The 26,276-nt window shown below is 45.7% G+C and overlaps 1 protein-coding gene across 1 annotated transcript in view; it reads left to right on the top strand.

Annotated features, from left to right (window-relative positions):
• The window catches only part of HS3ST4 (heparan sulfate-glucosamine 3-sulfotransferase 4), a 486,055-nt gene extending 460,585 nt beyond the window's left edge, over window positions 1-25,470 (top strand). Inside the window, exon 2 of the mRNA XM_052635772.1 lies at window positions 24,834-25,470. Coding sequence (XP_052491732.1) covers window positions 24,834-25,470 — 637 coding nt within the window. The remainder of the gene's footprint in view (window positions 1-24,833) is intronic.
• The last annotated feature ends 806 nt before the right edge of the window (window positions 25,471-26,276 follow it).

Here is a 26,276-nt window from a genome sequence, read left to right as displayed (position 1 = left end):
ATGCCAGTAAGATGAAGTCTCCCTAGCCTCACTCTTTTGACTCTATAAATGACTGAGACATGACTGTTTTGGGGGCTGGGAGCACTTGTTAAAGAATTAGCTGGGAGCACTTCTTAAAGAATTAGCTGATCTCTTTTTTTGAAAGCTCAGTCTGAGCTCATGGAGAACCCAGGACTCAGTTCTCAGAACTTTTCTGTTTTCACCACTCCCTTTATGAGCGCAGCCACTTTCAAAGCTTTAAGCATTTCCTGTATACTGGTTTTCACCCGACAGCTCTCAATTCAGATATATTAATTCTTAATTTGTAAATCCAACTGCCTCTTCAACATTCACACTTGGATATCTAAGAAGCACCTCAAAATTAACACGTCCAAAAGCAAGTTCTTTGTTTCTCAGCTCTTCAAACTCCACTCCTCTTGAGTCTTCTTCCTCTTTTTAGAAAACCTTGGCTCTGTTCTTCCTTTTATTTAGGACAAGAATCTTAGAGTCATCCTTGGTTCTTCTCTTTCTTGCATGCCTTCAATTCAATCTGTAAGCAAAGGCTGATGTTGTGACCACATATCTTCACAACTCTTTTGCCCAAGCCTCCATCACCTTTCACTGTGATGATTTCTGTAGCCTCTTAATTAGTCTTCCTTCAGTACTTACCCCCAGAACCTCTTCCCAACAACAGGAATCCCCATGATCTTCCCAATGTGTAAGGCTGACCAAGTCCTTCTCCTCAAAGCCATCTACTGGCTCCCCGCTCGCGTACATGTGTACTAAGTCGCTTCAGTCATGTCCGACTCTTTGTGACTCTGTGGACTGTAGCCAACCAGGCTCCTCTGTCCACAGGATTCTCCAGGCAAGAACACTGGACTGGGTTGCCGTGCCCTCCTCCAGGCTTCTCAGTTCAGTCCAGGTCAGTTCACTTGCTCAGTCATGTCTGACTTTGGACTGCAGCGCGCCAGGCTTCCCTGCCCATCATCAACTCCCAGAGCTTGCTCAAACTCCTGTCCATCGAGTCGGTGATGCCATCCAACCATCTCATCCTCTGTCGCCCCCTTCTCCTCCTGCCTTCAGTCTTTCCCAGCATTAGGGTCTTTTCCATTGAGTCAGTTCTTCGCATCAGGTAGCCAAAGTATTGGAGTTTCAGCTTCAGCATCAGTTCTTCCAGTGAGTATTCAGGACTGATTTCTTTCAGGGTTGATTGGTTTGAGCTCTTTGCAGCTCAAGGTCCAGGCTCCTCGCTTACTCAAAATCCAAAGATCTTACAAAGGCCTTAAGGCTCTACATTATCCGGACCCTGCTGCTTTCCTGCCCCTATCCTCTCCCACTCTTTCAGTCTCCCACTTCTTTTTAGTCACTCTGCCCCCTCCCTCCTTGAACACACCAGACACACGTTCACCCCAGAATTTTGCAAGGTCTGTTTCCTCTACCTTCCTCTATGTGGCTTACAACCAGGCTTCTTCTGTAACCCGAATCAGATACTGCCTCTGACCTGTCATATGCTTTAAGGCATCCCAGGTTGCGCTCAGAGGACTGCCTCTATCGCATTGTATGTGGTTTGGGACTGTCACTCATTTGAATGATAAACTGGAGCCATCAGATGTTTTCTACCAGGACTTTGGATCTTTAGTGGGTTGGTATATAAAAGGAGAAGAAGAGGAAGATAAAGAAGTCCCTGGCCGTTCAGTGGTTAGGCCTTGGGGCTTTTACCACCAAGGGCCTGGGGTTTGATTCATAGTCAAGGAACTAAAATCCCAGGGGCTTTGTGGTGAAGCCTAAAAAGAAGATTTTTGTTTTGAAGAAGGAGAGGAGATAAATAAGGAACAAAAGAAGAATCAAATAGAGAAAGGGAGACAGTTGAATCTATCCCAAGCCTATGGTGATGCCTTAAAAAAAAAACAAAAAAAAAAACTATAGATCAGGTCCTATAGCCTGTGTTCTCAAATTTCCCCATTTCCTACCATTTCCAAGCCTATTCACAAGCTATTATTTATGAATCACCTCGTACATACTTTGAGTAAATTTCCTATTTATGATAGCTAGCCAGAAACTTCTCCTGTTGAAAATAAGTGTTCTAAATGATGAACCAAAAAGTTTACATAACTTGAAGGAAAAGCCAAGAGTTGAATGTTGAAGGGTGTGAAGTTTAAATAACCAAAGGGGCTTCATTCATGATCATGAAACTCAGACCAAGACTCTGTTTAGAACAAGGACAGTGCATTCAGCCCCTGCCTTTGGATAATTTCGGGAATATAATTAACAACAAACCAGTCCATCCTAAAGGAAATCAACCCTGAGTGGTCATTGGAGGGACTGATGGTGAAGCTGAAGCTCCAATATTTTGACCACCTTATGCAAACAGCCGACTCATTGGAAAAGACCCTGATGCTGGGAAAGAGTGAGGGCAGGAGGAGAAGGGGAGGACAGCGGACAAGATGGTTGGATGGCATCACTGATCAAGGGACATGAGTTTAAGGAAGCTCTAGGAGATGGTGAAGGACAGGGAAGCCTGTTGTGCTGTAGTCCATGTAGTCGCAGAGTCAAACACGACTGAGTGACTGACCAGAAACAACAGTTAACAACAGTGAGGGCAGGTAAAAATCCAGACCAATGACCTGCTCAGAAACAACAAAAACGTAAGCGGAAAAGAATAGAACCAGGTACCGGCTAACTTTGTTCAGGTGCTGGTCCCCCAGCACAGATGTGAAGGGAGAGAGAGATCTCATGGAAACTGCTCCCAAGCCTCTCTCCTGAGCCTTCACTGTGTCATCTCCTCTGCTGGGGGCAGAAGGATTTGAAGTGTTTCGTGTGCAAGAATTTAGGCAGAGAAAGCCCCAAGGATGTTTCACTTCGGTATGTTCTGCTCTCCTGCTGGTCGCTGCCTCTTTTGCCATTACAGCCTTGATTATCTAATTTTTTTTTTTTTTTTTTTTGTCTTCAGAGTTTAGACTAGGTCACCGCTCTTCACCATCCCCCCAAACTCTCACGGGTTAGTTATTCCCTGCTCCATGGTGCCTTAAAGATCTTTGTCTATGGCAGCCCTCATCCCACGGAAGAATGAAAAGAGCCTAGTGGAGAGTCAGAAAGTTCTGGCTTCAAATCTCAGCCTGGTGGCATGTTGCTTGGATATCCTTGGGGGTTACTCTCTGAGCCTCATTTTTGGTAAGATGGATAAAATCATAGAGCTTATTTTCCAGAATTAGAAATTAAATAATTTGTTGTAGAAACCACCAAGCACAGATCTACATCATAAAGCAAATAAAATAGATGTTTAATCATAATTAACCTCCTCCTCTTACTTATCTACGTATGAAATGGAAACATTGATGGGGTTAAGTGAGCTACCTTGTTGGAATCCTGTTCTTTGTGTGACCTCGGACCAGTCACTGAACTGTCTGGAGCCTCAATTTTCTTATCTGTAAAATAGGGATAAGAGTAATTTTCACTCCAGAGGATTGTTGTAAGGGTGAAATGGGTTTAATCTTGTAAAGCACTTGGAACTTACAGTAAGATCTCAATAAATAGTAATACTGAACAATTGTGGGTATGAGTAAGTTTTAGGTATTATCAGGGATTTCCCAAATAGACTGTGAACTCCTTGATGACAGGGACCAGTAGTATTGATCTTCATCTTCTAGGACTTAGCAGACCATCTAGTGATCAATGAGAAATCGCTTAGCAAATGAATGAATAAATTGCTCGGTGATGAGCATTGGTACCCAGTGGGGCTCAGTCTTGGTGCACTAAGAGAAATCCTGCTTCCGTTCCCCACCCCACCCCTACCTTACCCCTCCTGCTCATAAAAAAGAAACAGAATAACTCACACTATGTGTGTATGTGCACATGTGTGCATGTGTGTGCACGCACGCCCAGTTTTGTCTGACTCTCTGCAACCCCATCGATTGTAGCCCACCAGATTCCTCTACCCATGAAATTCTCCAGGCAAGAATACTGAAATGGGTTGCCATTTCCTACTTCAGGGGATCTTCCTGATCCAAGGATCGAACCCACATCTCTTGCCTCTCCTGCGTTAGCTGCTGCTGCTAAGTCGCTTCAGTCGTGTCCGACTCTGTGCGACCCCATAGACGGCAGCCCACCAGGCTCCCCCATCCCTGGGATTCTCCAGGCAAGAACACTGGAGTGGGTTGCCGTTTCCTTCTCCAATGCATGAAAGTGAAAGGTGAAAGTGAAGTCGCTCAGTCGTGTCCGACTCTTAGCAACCCCATGGATTGCAGCCCACCAGGCTCCTCCGTCCATGGGATTTTCCAGGCAAGAGTACTGGAGTGGGGTGCCATTGGCAGGCAGGTTCTTTTCCACTGCACCACCTGGGAAGCCCTATGACAAAGACATAAACATGTCGAGGACTAAATTAAATGCAGGATGAAATCAGGACGATGACATCACAAATAACCCCTAAAAGGAAAAAATTTCATGCTTGTTCCCTTCACTCTCTGGCAAAACGAACTGTGATTTACTCCTGCAAATTACCAACTGTAAAATATTTACAACTAATTCCTTCTACCTTCCAGGGTGGCAGTGGCAAAGGGAGGCAGGCTGTTTAGGTAGTAAATGCGGAATGCAATTTCCATGTCAGTGGCCCTGTTTCCTGCAGCAACCTCGGGCGACAGCGTCATTTATATCTTCCATGCACACAATCTTTTCTGCATGTGCGTGAGTCTCAATTACAGGCAGTTGAGGTTCGTGTGGTAGGCATTATGTATTTATGAGCCAGAGCAAACATTAACTGGTGCCAGTAATTCGTTTCAGGGTAGAGGATGAGAGGGGAGGGAGCAACTGGGCATGGTCCTGGTACCCTGGCAGTGGATCACAGTTCTGGGAGGCAAAAATTGGCGGAGAGCTGGGGGAGAAATGCCCTGTCCCTTTGGAGACACCTCCCAGGCTTATCTCCTGGCATGTCCATCTCCCCACACCCCCAACCTGTGAGGTCAGTGTAGAAATGTCCCAGAGCAGTCTTGGACCTTTTCTCATCTCTGTATATACTTTAGTGTATACCATCTGTATATGGCAACTTTTAAATATTTCTCTACCCAGATCTCTTCTGGACTCACTGCTTACCTGACATTTCCATCTGGATGTCTACAAAGCATCTCGAGGATAACATATCTGAAGCAGAGCTCCTGATCTCCCCCCACTCCATATCCAAATCCTCTCTCAATCCTCCAGCCCCATTGTTTAGGACTGTTGACTTGAAGTCACCTTGATACCTCCCTTCCCCTAACAATCCAAGTATCATCCATCTACAAAATTGTATTAGCTCTTTCTTCCAAGGATACCCAGAGTCTTCCCACTGCATTACCCCCACCACCATCTCTTATCTGGCCTGCTGCAATCACTTCCTCAGAGCTACCCAGCTTCTGTATCTTTGTTTAGTCCCTTCCAATGCATCGGGTCACGTGGTCCTGGAAGATTACAATTCAGATCGTGATACTTCTGCTCAGAAAACTTCAAGGACTTACTGTCACACTTAGAATGAATTTTCATCATTGGATCTCCCATTCCCTCTCTGATCTCATCTTCTGCTGTGGTCTCCAGCCCCACTGGCCTCCACCTGGACTCTGTGCACACCAAGAACACTCCTACCCCAGGACCTCTACGCTAAGTTTCCTGTGCTTAGAACAGAGAGCTGCACGCTTTGTTTCTTTATTTCCCGTATATAGATATATACATATATGTGGGACATTTCTACACTGGAGTGGGTAGCCTTTCCCTTCTCCAGGGGATCTAACCCAGCAATCGAACTAGGGTCTCTTGCATTGCAGACAGATTCTTTACCTGCTGAGCTCCCAGGGGATCTTCCCGACCCAAGGATCAAACCTGGGTCTCCTGCATTGCAGGTGGATGCTTTACCGTCTGAGCCCCCAGGGAAGTCCTGTTTCTGCTCACTTATATCCAGTCACATTCATTCTTGCAAAGAATTCTTTTCCCATCAATATTCTTTAATGCTCAAAGTTCACATGACACTCCACCTGTTCCTGGTGCCGCCAGGGGCACACGTATTCCTGGCAAAGACCTATTGTAGCATCTGGACAGAGCGGGGTGTTAATCTTTTCCTGAGAGCCTATTTTGGCATTTTCCCCAAGTTACTCAGAGTCTGATAAAGAAGACAAGGAAATACATACATGCCATATGGTGTGATGGGTCAATGGTAGAAACAGACCAGGCAGCTGAGTCCAGAGCAGGGAGATGTCTCATCACGTATGAGCTGAGTCCTAAAGGGTGGTTACCACCAGGATGGTGGAAATAAAGAAGGTCAGTGTGCACATCAGGAGTATTTAGAATCTGGACACATACAAAAGAAAAAAAAATATGAACCCCTGAGCTTTAATCCAAAAACATTCACTTTCAGTTTTCCTTTGTGTGAAAATGAATTGGAAATTAGGTGAGGGGACAGGGTACTCTTACACAGTTTGTGTGTGTGTGCCCAGTCGTGTTAGACTCTGTATGACTGTATGGACTGTAGCCCACCAGGCTCCTCGTCCACGGGATACTCCAGGCAAGAATACTGGAGTGGATTGCCAACTCCTTCTCCAGGGGATCTTCCCAGCCCAGGGATCAAATCCACACCTCCTGCACTGTAGAGTGGTGACCACTGAGCCATCCGGGAGGCCCTTACACAGAATTTGAAAGCATGATTTGACATGACCATTATGGAGGGCAATGTGCCAGTATCTACGAAGACCTTTTGACTCGAACTCCCATGACTCAACAATCCGACTTCTGTAAGGCTGTTGTTAGGAAAATAAACAAGTACATGCAAAGAGAGGCATGTGCAGGGGCACTCACTTTAGCCTTATTTGTTGTTGTGGAAAATTGATGAAAATTCAAGACCCTGTACAGGGAAATGGCGAAGTAAACATATTTTGTTTGCACGTTGTGGTTTGCATATGCTACAGAATGCAACATCCGTTGAAAAACGGGATGTGAACTGATAAAGGACAATCGCAAGAAGTATTCTTGAGTAGAAAGCCTAAATTTTAGAATGCTATGTAGGGTGGGATACTGTTTGTGTCAGCATACTCCCACGTGTGTACATGCTCACCTGGAGACACAGGGCTCTGTGCAGGAGGGCTAAGCTATGAGACAAATCATGCAAGAGGGTCAGGGGTGGCTGCGGGCAGATGGGGAGCGCTAGGGGGTGGAAAGCATCTATCCAGAAAGGAGGCAATGGTGTTTATATTTCTCAAGTCAGACATTTGGGTCTGGACAGGGGAACATTTGATTCCCTTGGAATCAGAGTAGCGTACATATCCCAGCTCAAGGCACCCTGGTTTGCAGCTTGTTACCTGGTGGCTCAGGTGGTAAAGAATCTGCCTGCAGTGCAGGAGACCTGGATTCGATCCCTGAGTCAGGAAGGATCCCCAGAGAAGGGAATGGCTACCCACTTCAGTATTCTTGCCTGGAGAATTCCATGGACAGAGGAGCCTGGCGGGCTACCATCCACAGGGTCACAAAGAGTCGGACAGGACCAAGCAACTAATACTGTCACAAGAACGTAAGGGGGGCTTCCCTGGTGGCTCAGTGGTAAAGAATCTGCCTGCCAGTGCAGCAGACATGAATCTGATCCCTGGTCTGGGAAGATCCTGCGTGCCATGGAACAGTTAATCCCATGTGCCACAGCTACTGAGCCTGTGCGCTAGAGCTCAGGACCCGCAACTACTGAAACCTACATGCCCTGGAGCCCAAGCTCTGCAACAAGAGAGGCCGCCACAAAAAGAAGCCTGCTCACCATAGCTAGAAAGTAGCCCCTGCTTGACACAACTAGGGAAAAGCCCACGCCACAGCAAAGGCCCAGACAGACAAAAATAAATAAATAAATAAATACAGTTATTAAAAAAGAAGACTTATGGGGAAAGGATAATTAGGAACTTTGGAATGGACATGTACACACGGCTACATTTAAAATGGACAACCAGCAAGGATCTACTGTACAGGACATGGAACTCTGCTCAATGTTATGTGGTAGCCTGGATGTGAGGGGAATTGGGGAGTGAATGGATACATGTATATATATGCCCGAGTCCCTTTGCTGCACACCTGAATCTATCACAACTTTGTTACTTGTCTATTCCCCAATACTAAATAAAAATTTTTGAAAAAGAACATATCCAGAGAGGTTGACAAGCAAAAGGGAAGCCTGTTTCCCCAGGCAGCATACCAAGTGTGTGCTGAGCTCCAGAGTGGGACCAGAAATTCTGTAGACCAGGCAGAGTGAGTCCAAGCAGATGAGATTCACAATTATCTGAGGGCCATGCCGTGCTTCGCTGGGATCTTTCAGCAAAAGCAGACTCTTACTCTGCTGGGACTTTCGTGAGAGGGTCTCGGTAGGTGCATTGAAAGAGAACAGCAAGGGAATATTTATTCCCCCTGAAAACATTCTCCAAAACTGGATCTATCGTAACACATTGATATAATGACTGCCCAATCATGGTAGATAGATATGAGAGGAAGAAGTTTGTAGGCAATTGATCAGACATGAAATGAAGGCTGTGACATTGTGTATGCCCCTCCTTGTCCAGCCAGCAGCACAGATTCCACACCCTGGACCTGGATCGTCCCAAGATTCCCTCCCCCAGGTGCTAGAGCCTAGTGAGGACTCTTTGAGTCCGGCCCCTGAAGAGTCTGGCAAGCTGTGTAGAGCCTCAGTGAAGGAGGTTGGGCTGTGGACAAGAGCAGGTATGAGCACTCAGCCTTTTCTACCTTCTCACTTTCCCGGGTGGCTCAGTGGTAAAGAATCCACCTGCCAGTGCAGGCAATGTGGGAGATGCAAGAGATAAGGGTTTGATCCTTGGGTTGGGAAGATCCATGGAGGAGGAAATGGCAACCCACTCCAGTATTCTTGCCTGCAAAATCCAACAGACAGAGTGGCCTGGCGGGTTATAGTCTGTGGGATTACAAAGGGTCAGACACTACTGAGCAAATAAGCATGGACGCATTAACTAGTGGTGAAGAGATGGAGGCCCACCTGCCACCAACTTAGCCCTTACTTCACCTCCCTTGTCCCGCTGTGTGGATGCATGAAATGAGTGTAAAGGGTGTAAGAAAGCGAATGTGCCGATTCAGAGGGGCCACCCATTTATTCCCTGTTATTTATTAAGTACCTATTATATACCATGCTTTATTAAAGATAAATATAATACCTAGTGAACAAGACAAAGTTCTGCCATTGAAGAGTTCAATTTCAGATAGAAAGGCATCAGAAATCATGTGAACCAATAAAAAGTAAAGTAGATAATTCCAAATCTTGACCAATGCCACAAAGTGTGAAGAAGAAGAGAAAGCAGAACAATGGGATAGAGAGTGACATGGAGCAGGCATGATTTGGGGTAGAATGATCAGGAAGAGCCTCTCTGAGAGATGAATTTTATGTACTATGTGATGTCACAAAAATTATAGCTGATGGACCAGACCTGTGTCATCCAATAGCAGTTAGGTGATGATGGAATGTACTAGAGCTGTCCTTCGAACATAGTAGCTATTGGCCATTTGTGGCTATTGAGCACTTGAGATATAGCTACTGTCCCTGAGAAATTAAATCTTTAATTCAATTTAATTTTAATTAATTTACATTTAAATATTTCCATGTGACTCATGGCTTTCACAACAGCCCAAAGTCATGCATTTAATATAAGATCTGAATGACGACAAGAAGCCAAATCTCCATTCTTACCTCCCATCCTTTCTTCCTCCCTCTCTCCGAAGCTCCTTTCTTCCTTCCTCTTTTCCTTTATTCTCCCTTCTCATCTTTCCAACTGGGCTCTGTCCTTTCCTTCCTTTCTTTATCTCTTCCAATTCTTGGGCAAATATTTATTGTGACCTGTGTCTCAATTCTAGGCAGTAAGTGAGATGCTGAGTGATTCAGCAATATAAACGAGTGCCAGGCTGTCTTCCTTCTTTGGAGCTTGCTGGTAAAGAATCCCCCTGAAACGCAGGAGACCTGGTCGACCCATGGGTGGGAAGATCCCTTGGAGAAGGGAAAGGCTACCCACTCCAGTATTCTGGCCTGGAGAATTCCATGAACTGTATAGTCCATAGGGCCGAAAAGAGTTGGACACGACTGAGTGACTTTCATTTCACTTTCCTTTAGGACAGACATACCAAACACATGAAAATGAACACATAAACAAGATAATGTCAGATAACAAGGAGCCCTAGGAAGTGAACAAAAGAGGCCAGTGTGAAGCAGAGTGATGTAGATGGTGCCTGGGTAAGGGGATTGCCCTCTGAGTTGGGGATGTTTGAGCCAAGACTTGAATAATGGGAAGGGGCCAGTCATGGGAAAAGCAGGGGTGTGTGTGTGGTGGGGGGCGGGTGGTGGGGGCCAGGGAGAGAGAGAGAAACAGAGAGAAACACTCTGTAAGGGATGGGTGTGCATGAATATCTGATGATCTAATATTAGAATCTTTGAGGCATTGTGTGTGTGTTTGTGTATATCTTTCTAGATGTGCACTGATCTTCTTTCCTATCTGTCATTTCTCCATCTGTTATATGATCAGATGGATGGGTTTGAAAATCTGTTTAGTATTTCATGCACCCCAAGCTGTGAAAGTCGGGTCTAAGTACAGGCCTGGTAGGGTGCACTGATTTATTAATGATTGTACTGTGCATCACTGAAGCTAGAGATCTTGATTTGGGGATGCAACTCTATGAAGGACATATCTGAAGGACATTCGTGGAAGGTTCTTACCTGGGCAGTTTGTAGGATAGGAGGTCCTGCCATTCTGGCCAAACGTAGAGAAAAAGGGTTTCTGGCCTGCAGTCTCATCACAGGGAATAGTTTCCTTCAAGACTAGAGCTGGTGCCTGGCCGTGTGATGAAGCACTCTTCTTCCCAGCACAATTCACACCTGTCAAGTATGGATGGACGTTTCTATCTTGATCGAGTTATTTACAAATGTCCATGGCCAGGCATGAGTTGACCTGAGCAACATTTCCACCAATAAAACAGCGAGTGCTTTGACTGAGCCTTATCCCTCTAGCTGATCAGGTTCCTTGCATCAACAAGGAGGAGACGTGTACAAATTATTTACAAAAACAAAGTTTGTTTTAAGGTGCACCTGAGGTAAACATGAAATAACCTCACCGTCAGCACAAGTCCCAAAGATGGCATTCTCTGTGAATGCACAGTGAATAAACAGGGTTCATAAATACAGAAACAGTAATTAACACATGTACTGATCAGCTGATTCCTTCCAGGCACCATGCTGAGCCTTCATTTGTTTGGGCTGCTGTAACAAAAGTACCATGGGCTGGGTGGCTTAAGCATTTCTTTCTTATAGTTCTGAAGGTTAGGAATTTCAAGATCGAGGTGTTGGCAGATTCACTGTATGCTGAGGACCTGTTTCCAGGTTCAGAGAGGGCTATCTTTTCACTATGTGCTTACCTGGCAGAAGTAGGGAGGGAGCTTTCTGGGGTCTGTTTTACAAGGGCACTAATCCTATCCATGAGAGCACCACCCTATGACTTAATCCCCTCTGAAAGGCCACACCCGCATATTCCATCCCAATTCGAGTGAGGACTTAACATGTGATTTGGGCGGGGCACAAACACTCCTTCTACTGCAGTATCGTAAGCACCAGCCCTTTCAACCTGACATGTTCTGAGATAGATCTTGCTTGGGATCCTCATCATCTGAGGAAACTGAGGCTGGAGGTGGTTAAGTAGGTTTCCCAAGTCCTGTATTTATTTTTATCATTTATTTATTTATTTGGCCACGCCATGCAGCACATGGAATCTTAGTTCCCAGACCAGGGATGGAACCTACATCCCCAGCATCCCTGCATTGGAAGTGTGGAGTCTTAACCACTGAACTGCCAGGGAAGTCTCAGCCCAAAGTCCTTTAGTGTGAGGATGGCAGAGCCAGGAAGAGAGCCAGGCAGCAGGGCTAAGACGTGCATAAATAAGGGTGAGGGAGGCAGACTCAGCCGGAACAAGCAGGGCTTGGCTCAGCCGCAGGATGCTGGTGAGAAGGAAGCAGGGCTGGCAGAATCCCCGAGGCAGTGCTGAGCTGACACACAGCTGGGAGTGTGGGGTGCAGAGACCTGGAATGCCGCCTTCCTGAGAGGAGCCTTCTCCCGTCACCGTCTGTTAAATCGTGAGCACACCGTGCCCGGACAGGCAATGCTGACGTCTCTGTAATCATCAGTTAATCGTGGCACCGGCCCTTGGAAACGCTGAGCCTGAGGAAAGAAGCCACAATAAAACAGCTGATAGAAGTTGGTGTGTGACGTTCTGCGGCGGGGCCCTCTTTGAATGTGTGTGAGTAAAGTATCAGAGAAGTACATTCTGGGTGGCGTCCCCAGGCAGGGGCAGGTGAAGTGAGCCATAATCCTGTTCCTTTAAAATCAGGAAGCATCTTGCTTTCGAATCTCTGGAGTGAGATGGGCCACTAACGAAAGAGAAGGGATTGGAGGGAGCATTGTGGATAAGAAGACGCTGATGGAACTGAGGTTGTCAGTAAGCAAAGGCTTAGGTTTTAGAGCCCTGCTTCCCAACCTGTGGGCTCGGGAATTATTGCACAGGACCTTCACATCCCTAGAGATACCAAACACTTAATCAATAAGTGTCAACTTAATCTAAAAATCCCATAGGCACACACATAGCCAATTTAAAAAATGTAGATTCACTGGTGAAGACTGTCACAAATTCATTTTAAGGGATTGTTGACTTCTTAGTTGCTTTTTGTCCATATGTGTTTTCTGAAATCAGACCATATGAGCGATTCAGCTTCTGTCATATGATGGTCTGTTGATGCTAAAGCCCAGTGGGCGAACTGGGAGAGATGACAAGGAGAAATGGAAGCAAGCCTGTGATTCGTGCAGTTTGAGGCATGGGCCCTATAAAGTGGCCAAGCTCTGTCTATCACTGAAGCTTCCCAAGTGCTTGGGCACCCTGGGATGGCACAGCAAATGAGATTTCTAGAAATTCCCTGGATTCTATGCCAAACAGAAGCTTTTTGTTGCTCTCAGGATGGGTCGTATCAATGCCCATTGGAGAAGTCAGTTTGTGTGACGAAGGTCATTATATACAGAGTAGTATATGTATTATGGAGTCTTCCCAGGTGGTTCAGTGGTGAAGAATCTACCCGCAATACAAGAGACGTAAGTTCGATCCCTGGATCAAGAAGATCCCCTAGAGAAGGAAATGGCAACCCACTCCAGTCTGCTTGCCTGGGAGATCCCATGGACAGGGGAGTCTGGGAGGCCACAGTCCGTGGGGTCGCAGAGTCGGACACAACTTAGTGACTCAACAACAACATATGTATTAGGCAATCAATTATAGGTGTTTAGATTCGGAATTTAAGCAGGACTCGTCTTCTTCACTCACTCAACACACAGGCTTGTTGGTATCTACCATGTGCTATGTTACACTAGCAGTAATAACAAGGGGGAACACTGACCAATATTTGCACTGTGCTGGGCACCTTTTCCTGTGAACGAGGAAGAGGTGTTATTATACGCATTTGACAGATGACGAAACTGAGGTTCAAAGACATGAAACATGTTGCTCAAAGTGAGTTGTGGTTCAGAGATGGAACCCCAAAGTTGAACACTGAGTCACCCACCTTTGTCAGGATGCCCACCTGCTGATGAGCTTCTGAAGAAGGTGATTGTGGACTCTGGAATCAAGTCAGCCCTCCGTCAATGATTCTCGTCTCTGAAACTCGTGGACCTCTGTGAATCCTTAGACACGAGGATTGGCCTCCTAGACTATCTTTGCTATTTTAGAAGACGAAGACTTCTTCAGGACGAGATCTCGCTCTTCACTTTCTCTCTTGATCTCGGCACAGAGTTGGCACAAGAAGTGGCCAAATTAATGAAATGGTTTTCTGTCTTTTTCTTTCATAAATCCTAACATATCTGTATCTGCCTGGCACTAGCTTTGAAACCACAAATATTCCTGAGATCTGGGTATGCTATTGTGTCCCACCATGGGGGTTGTGCGTCATTCAAAACTGGAACGCTTTCCTCTTTCTCCTCCAATTAGTTACATTCTTTGCCTTTCCTCGCCGCCTAGGCATCTCCTCCTCCTCCTTCCCCACTCCTTCCCTTTCTCTTGTCTTTCTTTCTCTTTCTTCTCCTTCCTAATCACCTAATCCTTCCCTTCTCCTCTCTACCCCCCTCTCCTCTCCTCTACCCACACTGTTTCTCTCAGCCCCTTCTCTCTCTTAGAGGCAGATGCAATTTTGTCTAAAAAGAGACTTCTGCCCACAACAGAGATGCTGCATCTGAACCACAGGTCACTTTACAAAAATGGGAAACTCAGACTTCCCTGGCGGTCCAGTGGCTGGGAATCTGCCTGCCAATGCAGGGGACATGGGTTCGACCCCTGGTCTGGGAAGATTCCACACACCGCGGGGCAACTAAGCCCGTGCACCTAGAGCCTGAGGTTCACAACAAGAAAAGCCACCACAGGGAAAAGCCCGTGCACCACAATTGGAAAGGAGTCCCCGCTTGTTGCAACTACAGAAATTCCGTGTGCAACAATGAAGACCTAGAGCCGCCAAAAATAATAAATAAGTAAATAAATAAATAAATTTTTTAAAAAGTGGAAAATTCATGTGTGTCCCTCAAGGAACTCATGGTCTGTTGCCAAGCAGGTACCATGCCCGCTTTATCATCACTGTATACTTGACATATTAAGCACCAGCAAAGCTGGATGTAATCAATGAGAGCATTTGTATTAGCAAAGCCCTTTCATGTTACAGGTCCAGAAACAGAAAAATCCCTGTCTTAAGCCCACTTGGCAAGTTAGTGCTTAAGTCAGAGCTGTCACTCAGGATCCCTTCTTTCTCAGCTTCAATTTGGCCATTAGCCACACGGCGCTGGCAAAGGCTGCTTTTCTTGGGTCTTCTTTATAAGAAATGTGGTTTCCCAAGGGTTTGACTTTTTACCTTCAGGGATTTCAAGATTCCTAAAAGTTGACTTTGAAAAGCAGCATGAACTTCAACAGGATGAGGCAGAGAAGGGTCTAGTTCTGTGGTCCGGAGCAGGGTTTATTGTCTCTTGGACTCAGTTTCCACATCTCTGTAATGGGCTCAGGGATTCATATGGCACTGGGGAGGTTGAGCCAGCATAATATGTGAAATTGCCTGGCTCAGTGCTGGGCAAGTAGCAGGTACCTGATTGACTTTCTAAGTTTCTTTCTTCATTGCAGAGGAGACAGCCCTGCCTCATGCCCTTGCTCTAACAAGCATTCTCTTGAGTTACAGTTTATCAGGAGGGCTCAGAAAATGTTGCTCATTTATGCACCATTTATCCCACTGGATAATGCATTTGGGAAAATGTGAGGTGCCTGTGTACATCTGATTCAGGCAAGGCACAAGCAGGCTCAGCTGCTGACCCTTCCAGAGAGAATGGACTCTACATCTTACACGGGTGATCACCTTCTCCCTCGGTGTCCATGATGGTGTCCATTTGCTTCAATTGATGACACCCCAGAGAGAGATATCACAAATTAAACGATGGAGTTTGATCTGGCAAGAATTTCTGGGGCTTCTGGCCTGGGTTTCTGCAACTCCCAGTGGTGAGTCAGTGACAGCCCACCTTTACAACACATATAATGAGGCTTAAAATCCAGCTTTGCCATCTACCAGCAGTGTGACCTTGGGCCAGTCGTGTAACTTTGCTGAGACTCTGTTGCTTGGTGAAACATTGCTAGGCAGTAACTAAGAGCTTGGGCTAATGTGCAGGATGGACCTGGGATTTGAATTGCACTTCCACCTCTTGTGACTTTGGACTAACAGATTAATTTCACTGAGTCTCAGTTTCCTGACCTTAAGTGGGGAGGATAGTAGTACCTTTTTGAGAAAGTTGTTTTAAAAATTCACAACTAATGTATTGAGAACCTACTATCTGTGAGGCACTCTTTCAGATATTAACTCATAGGCGTGGGTGCTAAGTCGCTTCAATCGTTCGGACTGCAAACCTAGGGACTGTAACCCTGCAGTTTCCTCTGTCCATGGGATTCTCCAGACAAGAATACTGGGTCACCATGACCTCCTCCAGGGGATCTTCCCGACCCAGGGATCAAACCTGTGTCTCTTACATCTCCGGCATTGGCAGGCAGGTTCTTCACCACTAGCCCCACCAGGGAAGCCCATTAACTCATATAACCTTCCCCAAATCCCTAAGAAAGAGGTGTTATCAATATGACGCCTTTTTTTTTTTCCCCCAGATTATGCTACGGAGCCACAAAATATTAGGTTAGTAATTTTCCCAGAGTCATACGGCTACTAACGTTACTGAACCAAACTTAGGTCCGCTTGCCCACCCAAAATAAAACCGACTTACTGACACCAGGTGCTGCTGGTTGTGGAGAAGGAAAATGCAACGCTTATTGCACGGCAGCACACAGGGAGTCCATGAGAGCTAGAGCCCCAAACACCCAAGCTCCCAGAGAGGTTTCAGGAAAGCATTTCTAAAGGCCAAGAGAAGGAGGGAGACCACAGGGTATGTGATCGCTTGTGCACAATTCTCTGATTGATGGTAAAGTATCAGCCAATCAGATGGTGGCATCCCAGGCGTTAATGTTACCAGGCCTTAGGCTCTGAGAAGCCTGGGGGCTGTGTGCTCATGGTTATTTAGTATTGATAACTAGATAACTAGTATTGATAGTTAACATCTAATTTGGTGGGAATTTTAGCATCTGTAAAACAACTCAGGAAATGTGCATCAGTTACTATTATCTAGGGACTTCAGAGAAGAGCTAAAGCAAAGGATATGGGGAAGGTCTGTCCTGGGAAGGGTCTGCTGTCATAGTAAGTGAATCCAGATTCGGTTCATCTGGAGTCTGTGCTTTTTAACCACCAGGCTGTGGAGCCCAGTGTCTGAAAGTGCTTGGTGACCTCAATCTGGTGTCAGAATTTGAACTCTCAGCCTCCAAACAGCACTTAGTAAACGGCATCTGATAACTACTGTGGGATCTCTGTTGTTAAAGTTGTTGTCCCAGATGGTGACCTGCATCCAGATGGGGCTTGTGCTCAGCCCAGTCCCCCCACCAGCAGAGCGGAGGTGGAGGAGCTTGGAGAGCGTGTTGGCTCGTGTCTCATAAACATTTGGCGCTGTGAGAGCAACTGCGTGATCTTGCGGAATGATTCTCGGCTTCAGGATGGTGTGTTGATGCCGATGTCGCGGCTGCTCTGGGCACCCCAGATACTGTTAACAAGCCGTTCCAAGCACAGATGCAGTGTTTCCTCACCATATGGGCCATGCTGCAGTGCAGGGTGCTTCAGACAGGAGATGACGTGGAATTCAGAAACACTGAACCCCATGCACCAGAAACCCACTTAGAGGAGACCTCCAAACTGCCCCAGTTCTCCTGACTTCCAAGGATCATCTTTCCATTTGTATGTCATTCATTCATTCGTCCAACAACCACACATCATTATGGGGCAGCTGCCGTGCAGTAGGGACTGTGTCAAGCACTGGGGATACACAGGTGAATGACTCATTGCCCAAGTCTTCCAGAAACTGAGCTTAGCCATGGAGGGCATGGGAACCAACCATATTATGATGTTTGTGGTTCAGTTGCTTAGTCATGTCTAATTCTTTTGGGACCCCTGGGGCTGTAGTCCACCAAGCTCCTCTGTCCCTGGAATTTTCCAGGCTAGGATACTGGAGTGGGTTGCCATTTCCTTCTCTCATTATGACATTATCCTAACCATATGATGACATTATTTTAAGCTGTGTAACACAGAAAGTTATCAGGGACCCTGGGAATTCAAAGGAGTTGGTGAAAATCTTGGTGATGGAGTTAAAATTTATTTTTGCACATCAGTGTCTAAACACTTTTCCTTTTCAGGTGCGTGCTTAGTCACTCAGTCATGTCTGACTCTTTGCAAGCTTTTTGAACTGTAGCTTATGAGGCTTCTCTGTCCATAGAATTCTTCAGGCTAGACTCCTAGAGTGCGTTGCCATTTCCTCCTCCGGTGAATATTCCCCACTCAGGGATCAAACCCGTGTCTCCTGTGTCTCTTCAGAAGGACTCCCCAGATAGGCAAAGGTCATGTCCCACCTTCTCCTAGTGAAGGTGAAGAGACTCTGACATCCCTTCACCCTGCTTTTCTGGCAAGTAGATTGTGAACACGTCATGTAAATGTCCACCTCCAACTGGAACCTCCCTTGAGTTTCAGACTCCCGTATCCACTCCTCCATGTGAGTATCTCAGATTACAAGCCCAAAATCAGATGTGGTTTCTTCCCCTGAAACTGGCTTCTTTTCCAGTGTTCTCCACTTTGATAAACTACTACTTAATCATCAGCTCAGGCCGACAGTCTTGGAGTCTTCTATGACACTCTCTTTTCACACACATCCCACCCATCCTAAAGGACTGTTGGCCCTACTTTTTAAAGACATCCCAATTCTGAACGCTACTTCCCAGGTTGCCCTCTCCATCTGCGGTCCTGTACCCTCATCTCCAACCTGCCCTCTAGCAATGGCCTCTTAGCAGGCAGTCTTCCTTCTGCTCTTGCCACATACCCATGTGTTCTCAGCAAAGCAGCTGGAGAAAGATCTCTGAAAATGTAAAGCTTATGTTCTCCTATTTCATGTTCTCCAATGGTTTCTCATCACGTATGGAATAAAACCCAGTGTCTTGCCCGTGGCCCATAAGAACCAGCACCCCGAACCTCATGGTCTTTTCCTCCACACCCCCTGGCCTTTTTTTCTTACTTCCTTAGCTTTGCTCACTCCCCTCTGGCACGACTGGTCACCTCCCCATTCCTCAAGCACATAAAGATGTGAGAGCAAGGGCAGAGTGAAATGTCAGATCCAGTCGAAAAGAACTTACCTAAAAGCAGGAGGGAGAAGGAGAGTTGGGATGAAAAATTCCTGAGAAGGTAGAATTTTCAAGTTATCCTGAGATAATTTTCAAAGCCCATGTGGGGAGGGGTTGGTCTCACACCTTAGAGAGCTGTCTCCTCTAGTTGTTTTTCATGTTCTTTTTTAGGAAGAGGGAGGCTCTATTTCTAGATGTAGAAATAGCTGGTATCTAGAAATACCTAGACAGATAGACAGACAGATATCTAGAAATATCTAGCTATTTCTAGGTAAAGAAATTGCTGCTGAAATAAGGACCCAGGTGAGTAGATTGATGAGGGGATAAGGGCTGAGAATTGGTGAGATTAGGGCAGCAAAACCTATCACAACAAAGCCTTAGAACAGGAGCCTAATGGCTTACTCATCTATTCACTCAACAGATATTTACCAAGCACCTGCTATTTGCCAGGAGCTGGGGTAGATATTTGCTTGGCCGTTGAGCTTAGGAGCCAAGAATAAGCTCACCCAGTGAGACTTTGAAAAAGTGTCTTCAGGTTCTGAGTCTGGTTCCTTCCTTGTAAAAGTGAAAAGTAATAATACCTGCTCTTTTGATCAAAATAGTTATTTACGTGATACTATAGAGAACTCTCCTTTTATCGGAGGTAGCAGTTATACTAGAAGCTCTGTGGGGGGAAGGGCCTTGTCTGTTGTGTTCACTAGTATATTGCCTTTTATGGATGCGAGCATTTACGGAATGAATGAATGAATATAACTGATTCAGAATCTTTTTTGGAAAGGAGGGATGCTACTTCACTGATTTTGAGCATCTAACTGGATACCTTGTTACTGGCAAAAATTCCTGTATATCTCACACAACAATAGTTGTATCTTTTTTAAAAATTGGAGTATAATTGCTTTACAACACTGTGTTAACTTCTGCAGTGCATCAGCTAGAAGTATACATATAGCCCCTCCCTCTCGGACCTACCTCCCACCCCCATCTCACCCCTCTAGGGTCATCACAGAGCACTGGGCGGAGCTGCCTGTGCTACATAGCTGCTTCCCACTAGCTAGCTGTTTTACGCATAACAGTGTATATATGTCAATTCCAATCTCCCAGTTCATCCCACCGTCCCCTCCCCCCACCCCGTGTCCATATATCAGTCCTCTATGTCTGTGTAACTATTCCTGCCCTGGAAATAGGTTCATCTGTACCATTTTTCTAGATTCCACAAATGAGACGGTTTTCCCATGTATGCCCCAAATGCGGGAACTCTCAAATGCATGGTGGTATCCATCTGTAACATGACAATCAAAGCCATTTAGGCATCTCTGTTCCCCACTCCTCTCTCTGTTGCCTTCTCTAGCCCCCTCCTCTCATGGCTGTTTGCATCGATCACTGAGCTAGGCACACACTTACTTCCCTATATACACACTGGCTTGAAAAATAAAAGTGAGTCGCTCAGTTGTGTCCAACTCTTTTCAACCCCATGGACTGTAGCCTGCCAGGCTCCTCTGTCCGTGGAATTCTCTGGGCAAGAATACTGGAGTGGGTTGCCGTTCTCTCTTCCAGCGGATCTTCTCAATTTAGGGATCAAACCCAGGTCTCCCGCTTTGTAGGCAGATTCTTTACCGTCTCAGCCATAAGGACTGGATACCGTTTTTTTTTTTGCATTGATCACTGAACTAGGCACACACTTACTCCCCTATATACACTGGCTTACAGGCTGGATACCATTTATCTCAGATGCTTCAGATAAAAAACTCAAGATCCACAAAGATCTTGACAGACTATAGCAATTAGCTGAAGTGAAGGAGATGAATTTGAACGAGGTCAGTGTAAAGATAAACACTGAGCTCTAAGAAGTCAACAGCAGAGACCAGATGAGAAGAAAACCCTAGCAGCTTAATAAAAAAAAAAAAAAAGCAACAAAATAAAAGAGCAATGTATATATACTGAGGGGCAAAATTCTGAAAAGGCCATGTATTAAAAATATCTATCTTTAGTATTTTTTACATCAACATTTATTTAGTATTTTTATACTATGACATGAGTTTCATAATTAAGAGAATCTCTTTAATTGGAATAAAAGTGGGATATCAGTATATTCCTTTACCTCCAGCTAAGCTAATAGCAGCTCCCCTGATCAGGAAGTATGACGATATGGGCTTGAATCAGAATATTCTTTTTTATTTTTCTATATCAGTTCCTTAGTTTCCATGTTGTTCAACTTTTCCATTTGGTTAAACATAAATATTTTCTCCTTACTCTTCTCTAATAATTGCTGTCCCAATGATAGTGTGCCCCTGGCTTAAGCTTTTAAAATTCTGGCATTCGTTGGACACTATTCAAAGTGAATCACCTGTATTATCTTCTCGACAGTCCTATAAAAGAGGGACTCTTATTAACCCTGGGCTTCCCTGGTGGTTCAGACAGTAATGACTCTGCCTGCAATGCAGGAGATCCAAGTTCACTCCTTAGGTCAGGATGATTCCCCTGGAGAAGGGAATGGCTACCCACTCCAGTATTCTTGCCTGGAGAATTCCACGGACAGAGGAGCCTGGGGGGCTACAGTCCATAGGGTCACAAAGAGTCAGTCACGAGTAAGTGACTAACACTTTTACTTATTAACCCTATATTTTGGATGAGGATATGGAGAGTCAGAGTGGTTTGTGAAAGTGAAAGTGGCTCAGTTGTATTTGACTCTTTGTGACCCCAGGGACCATACAGTTCATGGAATTCTCCAGCCCAGAATACTGGAGTGAGTAGCCTTTCCCTTCTCCAGGGCATCTTCCCAACCCAGGGGTCAAACCCAAGTCTCCCTCATTGTAGGCAAATTCTTTACCAGCTGAGCCACAAGGGAAGCCCAAGAATACTGGTTGGTTTAGTCACTTCATCAAGGCGATATGGGTAGTCAGAACTCTGAAATCAGACAAGTGTGACTCCCCCAAAACTATGTTCCTTAGCACTGCCCCTCCAAGCAACATAATTAAATCTGACGAAAACCAAAGAGGCACACAAATGTGAAGACGTTTGAAATACTGGGGAGATGATGTCTGTTCGAGATGAGTATGATTACTTATGGCCAGAGCTATTGCTTTGATCTGAAAACTGCTCACTGCCCAATCATGATACCCAAACGACATCAAACTCCATGTGAATATCTCTGCATTAGACAAGAGGCACATTCCTCTTGCCTAATAAAAGTGCTTGCCGAGAAAGCTCAAAACCCAGTAGCAATTAATTATTGACAGAGCATGTGAATTAGAGATAAAAGAAAAGTCATTCTTTCTCCACACAGGCGATAGTAAATAAATTTAATTATGGTAGGGGAAGCTGAGGGATCTTCGTCTGTATTAAGTTTTATTAGCTGAGACATTTAAAAGCGTGTCATCATAACAAAGAGGTCTTGTGTAATCCTAAATGTACCACTTTGGTGCAAGGCTCAGAAGTGAATAGACTTTAATGGAGTACAAGATGGCAGATGGCCTGCTGTACCAACAGGTATGGAACGGGTTTATCGTCAATTAACTTTGGTCCACATATGCCTACAGCAAATTGGCTGTATAATAGGATCTTGAGCCTCATTTTCTCACTGATAGACCAGCCACATTGGTATTGAAGGACCAATAGCATCAAACTCCTTTAGTCCCTTGAAGCTCCCAAGTAAGACAAGGCCACTCTGAAGGTGAACAGGGATGGAGGGATGGGTTTGAGAAGCAACCCTGGGAAGGAAACCAAGAGATATGGGACCTGGTGTGCGATCTATCGGGCTTCTCCAGTGGCTCAGCGGTAAAGAATCCCCCTGCAATGCAGGAAACACAGGAGATGTGGGTTCAATCCCTGGGTTGGAAATATCCCCTGGAGGAGGCCATGGCAACCCACTCCAGTATTCTTGCCTGGAGAATCCCATGGGTAGAGGGGACTGGTGGGCTACAGTCCAGTGCACAAAGAGTCAGACACGACTGAAGCAACTGAGCACACACACGTGGGACCTATCGTGGCCTTACTGAGCAAACTTGGGAGCCAAGAAGGAAGAAATCCCATGTATGAAACCAGTTCTGTGCTAGATGTTGTCACACTGTATGTCACAATAATGACATATGTCATTCATTTCATTCTCAGCTGAACTTGAGGTAAGTTTTAGGATTTTGAAGATGAAGATAATAAGGCTCAAGGATGTGATTCAACTTGCGGAAGTCACAAAACCTGCCTGATTCCCGGTCTCTGGGCTTCATTTTCCGCATTTGCATAAAGACACCTTTGGACTAGGTTGGACGATTGTGTGTTTAGTCACTCAGCCATATACAACTCACTTGCTACCCCACGGACTGTAGCCCATCAGGCTCCTCTGTCCATGGGATTTCCCAGGCAAGAATACTCAAGTGGGTTGCCATTTTCTTCTCCAGGGAATCTTCCCGACCCGGGAATTGAACTCGAGTCTCCTGCATTTCAGGCAGACTCTTTACCACTGAACCACCACGGAAACCCTTTGGCTAGGTTTGTTGTTGTTCAGTTGCTCGGTCATATCTGACTCTTTGCAACCCCACGGACTACAGCACACCAGGCTTCCCTGTCCTTCACCATTTCCCAGAGCTTGCTCAAACTCATGTCGATTGAGTCGGTGATACCATCCAACCATCTCATCCTCTATTGTCCCCTTCTCCTCCTGCCTTCTGTCTTCCCCAGCATCAGGGTCTTTTCCAGTGAGTCAACTCTTCACATCAGGTGGCCAAAGTATTGGAGCTTCAGCTTCAGCATCAGTCCTTCCAGTGAATATTCAGGGTCGATTTCCTTTAGGATTGACTGGTTTGATCTCCTTGCAGTCCAAGGGACTCTCAATCGTCTTCTCCAACACCACAGTTCGAAAGCACCAATTCTTTGGCACCCAGCCTTCTTTATAGTCCAACTCTCACATCCATATGTGACTACTGCAAAAACCATAGCTTTGACAAGATGGACCTTTTCATCTAGGTTAGGGGTCAGCAAATGATATCTTAAAGGGCCAGTTAGAAAATATGTTCAGATTTGCATGTGACATGGTCTCTGTTTGCAGCTATTCGGCTCTGCTGATGTAGATGCAAAAAGCAGCCACAGACTTTACAGAAAGGAATGAGTGGTCATGTTCCAATGACAATTTATTTATGAGCATTGAAATGTGAACATACAATTTTCATGTGCCACAAAGCATTAGTCTTATTATTTTTGCTTTTCCCCCATCCAAACTACAGTCCATGGGGTTGCAAAGAGTAGGATATGACTGAGTGACTTTCACTTTCACTTCACTTTAAAGATGAGAAGTCATTCTTACCTGTGGGCCATACAAAGACAGCAGGCAGGTAGTAGTTTGCCCACCCTTAGGCTAGATCACCTTTGAGATCTTGCTGAGCTCAAACACTTTCCGAAAGCCACTACAACAATCCTATCCTTGATTTATTAAGCTCTTACACATGCCAGCTTCTGTGCTAAATGCTTTAAAAGCATTATCTCCTTTAATCCTTTTACAACCATGTGAAGTAGGTGCTATCATTATCTTTATTTCAGAGATTATAAAACTAATACACAGAGAAATTAAGAGTCCAACTAGGTTAAACATAACTGGCAAGAGATAGAGCTGCAATTTAAATGCCAGGTGTATAACATTCCCAAGGATGAATGCACAAGCTTTTTGCTGCCTTTTATGAAAATACTTTAATCAGAACTGTAGTGGGACATATAGTCTAAAAAGGGCTTTTCTGGTGGTTCCGGTGGTAAAGAATCTGCCTGCAGTGTAGCAGACCCATCTTCAATTTCTGGGGCAGGAAGATCTCCTGAAGAAGGGAATGGCTACCCACTCCAATATTTTTGCCTGGAGAATTCCATGGACAGAGGAGCTCGGGGGTCTATAGTCCATGGGGTTGCAAAGAGTCGGACACAACTGAGCAAATAACACGTCTAAAAAGAACTTCCGAGTGTATGTGAATTTTATTTGGTAGCTCCCCCATTGAGCTGTTTATATATGTTTCGTGGGACAAGTTCAGTTATTTCTGGATACGAATAACCACTCTTTTGTTTTCCTTCTTCTTCTAGAAATGTGATGCCCAAGACTTTGGATGGGCAGTTAACCATGGAGAAGACGCCAAGTTACTTTGTGACAAACGAGGCTCCCAAGCGCATCCACTCCATGGCCAAGGACATCAAACTCATCGTGGTGGTGAGGAACCCCGTGACCAGGGCCATCTCCGACTACACCCAGACACTGTCAAAGAAACCCGAGATCCCCACCTTCGAGGTGCTGGCCTTCAAAAATCGGACCCTAGGGCTGATCGACGCCTCCTGGAGCGCCATTCGAATAGGGATCTATGCTCTGCATCTGGAAAACTGGCTCCAGTATTTCCCCCTCTCTCAGATCCTCTTCGTCAGTGGTGAGCGACTCATAGTGGACCCCGCCGGGGAAATGGCCAAAGTACAGGATTTTCTAGGCCTCAAGCGTGTTGTGACTGAGAAACATTTCTATTTCAACAAAACCAAGGGGTTCCCTTGCTTAAAGAAGCCAGAAGACAGCAGTGCCCCCAGGTGCTTAGGCAAGAGCAAGGGTCGGACTCATCCTCGCATTGATCCGGATGTGATCCACAGACTGCGGAAGTTCTACAAACCCTTCAACATGATGTTTTACCAAATGACTGGTCAAGATTTCCAGTGGGAACAGGAAGAGGGTGATAAATGAGGCTCACGATGTGGTGGGAAGGCTGGCAAGTGGCTAGGGAGGCTCCTGACCCGAGTCCTGAATCCCCCAGGGTCTGCAGCCTCAGCCTTGCTGGGGTGCCAAGTAGATCTCCTTCTTTGTCCAGTCAGGATTGCTTCCAAGGCTGTTGGCTTAGGCAGAGAGATGGATCCCCTGGCATGCTGATAGGGTACCAGGCCTGCCTGGGTTGCAGCATCTGGTTGACCAGCTGGCCACCAGAATCCACTGCTAATTCTTGTCTTCTGCTGGTTAATCTAGTCTGAAGACAGGATAAATAGCTGTCAAGGTCAGATACAGTGCCATGAATGTTTGTTTAAATGATAAGGAAGAAGGGAAGGTCTACTTGGGCAGGGGCCTCTCACTTTAATTTGAGAAGCCCGAGTTCTAGCCCCATATCTGGCAAAGGCCCCCTGCTCGATCAACCTCTGCTTTGGCATTTCGCCAGAATACTAATTGTGGCTGCTTGCTCCAGGACTCCTAGGGAGCAAGACCCTCCCTCTTAAGGTGTCTCAAGCCTTCTCCTTAAAGGTCTCATCCCACAACCCTTTGACTTCCTCACTCCTCATCTGATGAAGGCAGAGGCATGCACGTTCCTCACCAAAAAATAAAAAAAAAAAAGCTGACATCCCTGGAAGCCTTCCTTCTAAGAGCCTTCGAAGGGCAGTTGGGTCCCTCTCTTCATGAGTATCCTGGGTGGTAAAGAAGCTTAGCCTAGGCCCTCCTTAGAATCAGGCTCACAGGACTGCTCTAGAGCAAGGGAGTTGCAGCTGAGCCCAGAGCTCTGAGGT

The sequence above is a fragment of the Budorcas taxicolor genome, chromosome 2 (genome assembly GCF_023091745.1).
Source record: "Budorcas taxicolor isolate Tak-1 chromosome 2, Takin1.1, whole genome shotgun sequence".
NCBI classification, from domain to species: Eukaryota; Metazoa; Chordata; class Mammalia; order Artiodactyla; family Bovidae; genus Budorcas; species Budorcas taxicolor.
The sequence above is the reverse complement of the archived record's forward strand: the minus strand, read 5'-3'. Positions and strand labels throughout refer to the sequence as shown.